Source organism: Penaeus vannamei, chromosome 42 (assembly GCF_042767895.1).
Source record: "Penaeus vannamei isolate JL-2024 chromosome 42, ASM4276789v1, whole genome shotgun sequence".
Lineage (NCBI taxonomy): Eukaryota > Metazoa > Arthropoda > Malacostraca > Decapoda > Penaeidae > Penaeus > Penaeus vannamei.
Window position 1 is genome coordinate 15,433,847 of NC_091590.1, and position 5,000 is coordinate 15,438,846.

A 5,000-nucleotide genomic window follows, 5' to 3' on the forward strand; every position below is an offset into this window, starting at 1 on the left:
GGTTTTCCATTTTATGGAAACTCTCTTTTGGGAGATTATGTAGACTATGTAGCTTCACTTTGTTCACCTTGTAGAATGGCTAGGCTGAGAGTTTCCCCTTTTTTCAATAGTTTAAATTTCAAGAAAAAAGACATGGGGAAAATAAATTCATTAAAAGGTTATACAAAGAGTTCAAGAATGAAACTTACTTGTTTTGCTCTTTACAGGTTCGGTACCAAGGTTGGACTCGGCGTTGGAGTAGTATATGCCACAGTAGACCAGGGCATATGGGGCAGCAGTAGACAAGCTGCTGCAGCTTATGACAGATTGTACGATATTATGCCTGGGACGAAAAATGTGTCCGAAAAGGTGAGTTTAAGTGTTGTAAGTAGATTTGTATAAAAGAGTGTATTAGTAGATTTTTAATTCTTCATATCTGGAAGCATGAAACATTGGATATCATTTTATATTTGTGCAGTACATATAAAAAATTGAATTTTATACAAGTACGTACAGCAGTTAAACAAGGAAACATGATTTTTAAAATTCGTTATTAAAAGTCCCTTAGAACATGAAATAAAATAGATCGGAAAGCAAATAACTGACTTTATTCTAACTCTGTTGACTATGTATTAGATTAAATACATACAGTAGATATAGATGTTTATTTATTTAGTTTTTATGTATTTATATTTGCCTACATATATAGTTATATATATTGTGGGAGGGGGCAGGGGTCCACATTTCAAAATGTCATAATATATGAAAATGAAGCAGTCATTTGCCAGACTGAGAATTACACAAGTTTTATGAATATTTAAGTTTTATTTAAGTTTTTCTGAGCATGACAATTAATGTAGCTTCATTACATTGATAACTAGCATATTTGATTTTACCACCATTATCACTCTGCAAACAAATACCTCCTCACTATGAGTGATACCCACCTCCCCAAACTGTAGTGCTCATAGCAGTTACAGATGCTACGGTATTTGCACTAAAGGGCTGTTCATAGACAAAGGAATGCTTCTGTGCTTATGTAGCTTGCTAGTGGAGGCAAGTTTTCAAAATCATTTTCTTGTTACAAGTTTATGTAAATCATAACAAATCATAGCATTATAAATGTGCAGCAATGCTATATATAAATTTACAGTAGACACTTATACATTTTGATAGGCATGCACTATTACAAAAGGTCTTTCAAAGGTAAAGGAAAAAGTTCTAAGAACTGGCTCAATATATTTATAGGCTGTATAATATCTGATATTTTGAAAAAAAAATCCTATCCATTCTGAGGAAATTAACAGTTCATCTCACTCTCTTTTATTTGTCATTTATTTAATGTTTATCTTCCTTGTGTGTGTTAATGCACATCTGCTTACAATATATGCATAGGTATAGATATAATTGGCATACTTGTCACTTATCACCAAATTGAAGTTTTTGTATATTATCTTCATATGTTTATGAACTATTAAAGTGACTTTCAAATTGGGCTACTAAGGATGCCTCGTCTATGTGTGTGTATGCGTGGGTATGGAGAACCTGAAGTTGTTAAACATTTTATAAAAAATAATTGTTTTTACATTTTGTGTACATTTTGACCCCCTTCTGAAGCAAAATACCAAAGCCTGTCAATATGTGTTAGTCATGCATTGGTATTTTTTTATATATATATATTTTTTTTTAATGGTAATATACACATATTTAGTTGAAGACAATTGCAGTAAAGGAAGAAAAATACTGGAGTAGTCATACTGATAACAAGAACAATCTATTGTTATTCAAAACCTTGTCTAATTACCAGAACAGACGGAATGTATATACGTGAAGTCCTGTTTTCCTCTGCGACACTTATCTTTCACCATTAGCATGAATTATTAGCTGTTGGGAGGTTTTTCATCAGCCATTTCCCTCAAAAATTTTTACTGAGATTGAACCACATGCCTTGCTTGATCATGGAAGGATCTCCAGGTGGTTTTGGTCAAGGAACTGCCCTAGGTGGGTGTATAAGCAGTTATCCAGTTTTAACATGATTGTTTCTGAGAAAATCCCAAGGCATTTTAACAATATTTGTCTAAATTGAATTACCCCTGTTAACCAACACCACACAGGAGGATCCACCCTCTATTACAGGTCATGTGATCTCTCCTTGCCAGTTCATAGATGTTTTGTTAACATATCTAAGAAGTAAATAAAGTTTGAGAATCAGACCATGAAACATGAAGTAAAGAGTACTGTTATGAATAAACATATATCTATATCAAAATTTGAATGAAGTTCTGGCGAGAAGAAAAAAAAAACTAATTTTATTAGTTTGATTAACAACCACTACTGCTGCGATTACAAACAAACACGAAATTGATTTAGCTGCCATTCACAGATGTTTAAAGCATGAAGCATTTTCATGTTACAATAAAATATTCAGCAATAATTGATACTTGTGTTGAAAGAAGGGGGAAATGCTGCCTCACCTCCATAGGTGTTGCCCTTTTGATAAACAAACAATTCTAGGAAATCACATTAAAAAGATATCCCAGTACAAAGTCAATGATAATAACTACTGCATGCTTTGCTATCACTTATTTGAAGAAAGTGAAAGATCAAACAACTTCCGTAGTTTCCAAAAATAGGTGTTAGTACACTTATTGATTATTTATATTCAACCAATTACTCTTGTTACAAACAACCTGTGATTCTCACCTTATTCATAAAAATTATATTTGCTCTGTTTTCATTGAAGTGGTTGCCAGGTGTACAAAAGTGGGGCCCAGTTAGCGCACTGAAATATGATTCCGCAACTGTACATCACAAATTGTAGATTTTGTAAGCATAAATGGGACATTGATGAAAAGCATTAGAAAATCTTTTTATTTATTTGTGGCAATATGGATGAAACACATGTGTTAACCAAATAACTACAGGTGTCCCACGTATGAGACACCCAGAAAAAAAATTGCTGGCTGTCCCGCCTGTGTGACGCTGTATTGAGGCTTGTGCTCCAATGCAGCAGCAGGCCACAGTGCGCAGGCAGAGTCCGGGCCAGCCCCCCGCACTGATTTTTTAGCTGCCCAGAATCTTTTATTTTCGGCTTCAAAATATACCGGCGGTAATGGGTTAAGTTGTGATCAAAATGCTGTTTTCAGCATATTAGACTGGGAGCCCGCAGGGGTCAGGGTAACTGGGAAGGTAACAAAATTAGGAACCTACACTACTTACTACATTACTTACTTAGACAGATAGAGAAATGGACATCTGCCAGTCAGACATTGGTGGTATGTGGTTTACAGAGTCATGAAAAAGTACAGAAAAACTGAGTTCCATTAGGTTCATCAGCTAACAAGCCAAGTCATGGCAAAATGTGTCAAGTATGACGTATTGTATTAGAAATGACAAATGACAGATGTTCTCATTAGTAGGGTACCCTTGGCAGAGCCCGAAGTCTAGAACATAAAAGTCAAGATAGATCACCTCATGGGGTTATAGCTTACACCAACTTCAAATGATGCTGTGATGCCAGCACTATTAGAAAATACCAATACCAGACATTTTCAGTGGTGGTGGCCTGCAACATACATCCCAAAGTGACTCCACCCTAAGCAAAGCTAGATCAGTTCATTGCATAATTAACTGAAACAACATGCAAAATGTTCAGTACAATGATGTAACTAAAAAATGACAAACGCCAGGCTTTTTCAGCGGTAGGGTCTCATCTGAGCGATGCAGACTAAACAGAGTTATCAGACCTGAAATGTATGGCGCTAAGGTTACTCTGTCACTTTGTAAGGCAATTGAAATAAAGTGAACCCTCGCTATAACGCGGTTCACTTTTCACGTTCTCGCTGCTTCATGGATTTGTATTGTGCATTGTGTTCTACATTCTGATTGGCTAATCAGTCTCTCTGCTTCTTCTCTACCTGTGTGTCAATAATGTTACGGTTTAATATGTACATGTATGTAAAACAACTTACCAAATTTAAGTTTGCAAATTTTCTCTAAAATCCAAGAAGCCATCAGTTCGTATTGATGATTAAAATTATTATTTTACAGTACAATAGTTATATCTAAAAAATGTTTATACAATACTTTTATATGTTAAATAAGTGCTTGGGCCTGTAAGAAAGTTTTGTTCTTTGGTTTCAATGTATTGTAGAGTATTTCATTGTATAATAATTATAAAAAAAATAAAGGTTACTACTTCACAGATTTCGCCTATCATGGGTTCTTTTTTTGGAATGTAACCCCCGCGAAAACGAGGGTTCACTGTATCTATAAGGAATTCTTCATACTAATAATCTAGGATTGTCATAAGCTTATGACTTGGTATTTTAGTGGATTATATGAATATATATAATCTGTGTATTAGTTTATGTCCACTGAAACTTTAATAAGGAATGTCTCTGTAAAGCTATTAAAACTTGTATAAGGAGTTCATCGTATTCATAAAGTAGGATTCTGATAAGCTTATGACTTGGTATATCAGTGGTATGATATGTGAATATGTATAATCTGTGTATTAGTTTATATCCATAGGTACCTAATGTTTATTGTTTTGAGAGAGAGATGAAATTCAATCCAACTTCTTGTTGAGAACAATTTGGTGGAGCTGAGATTACTAGGTGACATCCAAATTATATGAGACAGTCAAGCACAACAACTCAAAATAATTTCAGAAAAGATTATAAAAATCAGTTGTTGACCCATTGGTGCTGATACCAAAACTAAACTGTTCAGTTAATTTTGTTTACACTATTGTAGTTTTGTAAGTCACCAGGGAGTCTAGCTGCAACAAAAAATCAAAGAATAGGGGCAAATAGATTGGATGTAGTAGGCCTAGTAATTGGCTCCTTGGTGACTGGAGTTGTTTGAAGCCTTCTATGTGTAAAGCAAATTAGCAAAACAAAATCACAGAAAACAGTGCACATATAGATGGATTCCTGTTGTTAGTAGGTTAATGTTAGTATCATTTATGATAAAACAAATGATACAGACATGTTTCCTATAGTGGATTCCATACTTAC

General features: G+C 34.4%; 1 protein-coding gene across 2 annotated transcripts in view; it reads left to right on the forward strand.

The window, feature by feature from the left end:
- QIL1 (MICOS complex subunit MIC13 homolog QIL1) overlaps positions 1-5,000 on the forward strand; it is a 20,773-nt gene that overhangs the window by 13,896 nt on the left and 1,877 nt on the right. The window contains exon 1 of one of the 2 annotated variants that reach the window (XM_070118369.1): positions 118-348. The exons of the other annotated variant lie outside the window; for it this stretch is intronic. Coding sequence (XP_069974470.1) covers positions 133-348 — 216 coding nt within the window. The 5' untranslated portion in view covers positions 118-132. Of the gene's footprint in view, positions 1-117; positions 349-5,000 lie in introns of those variants that run through there. 2 annotated transcript variants of the gene reach the window in all.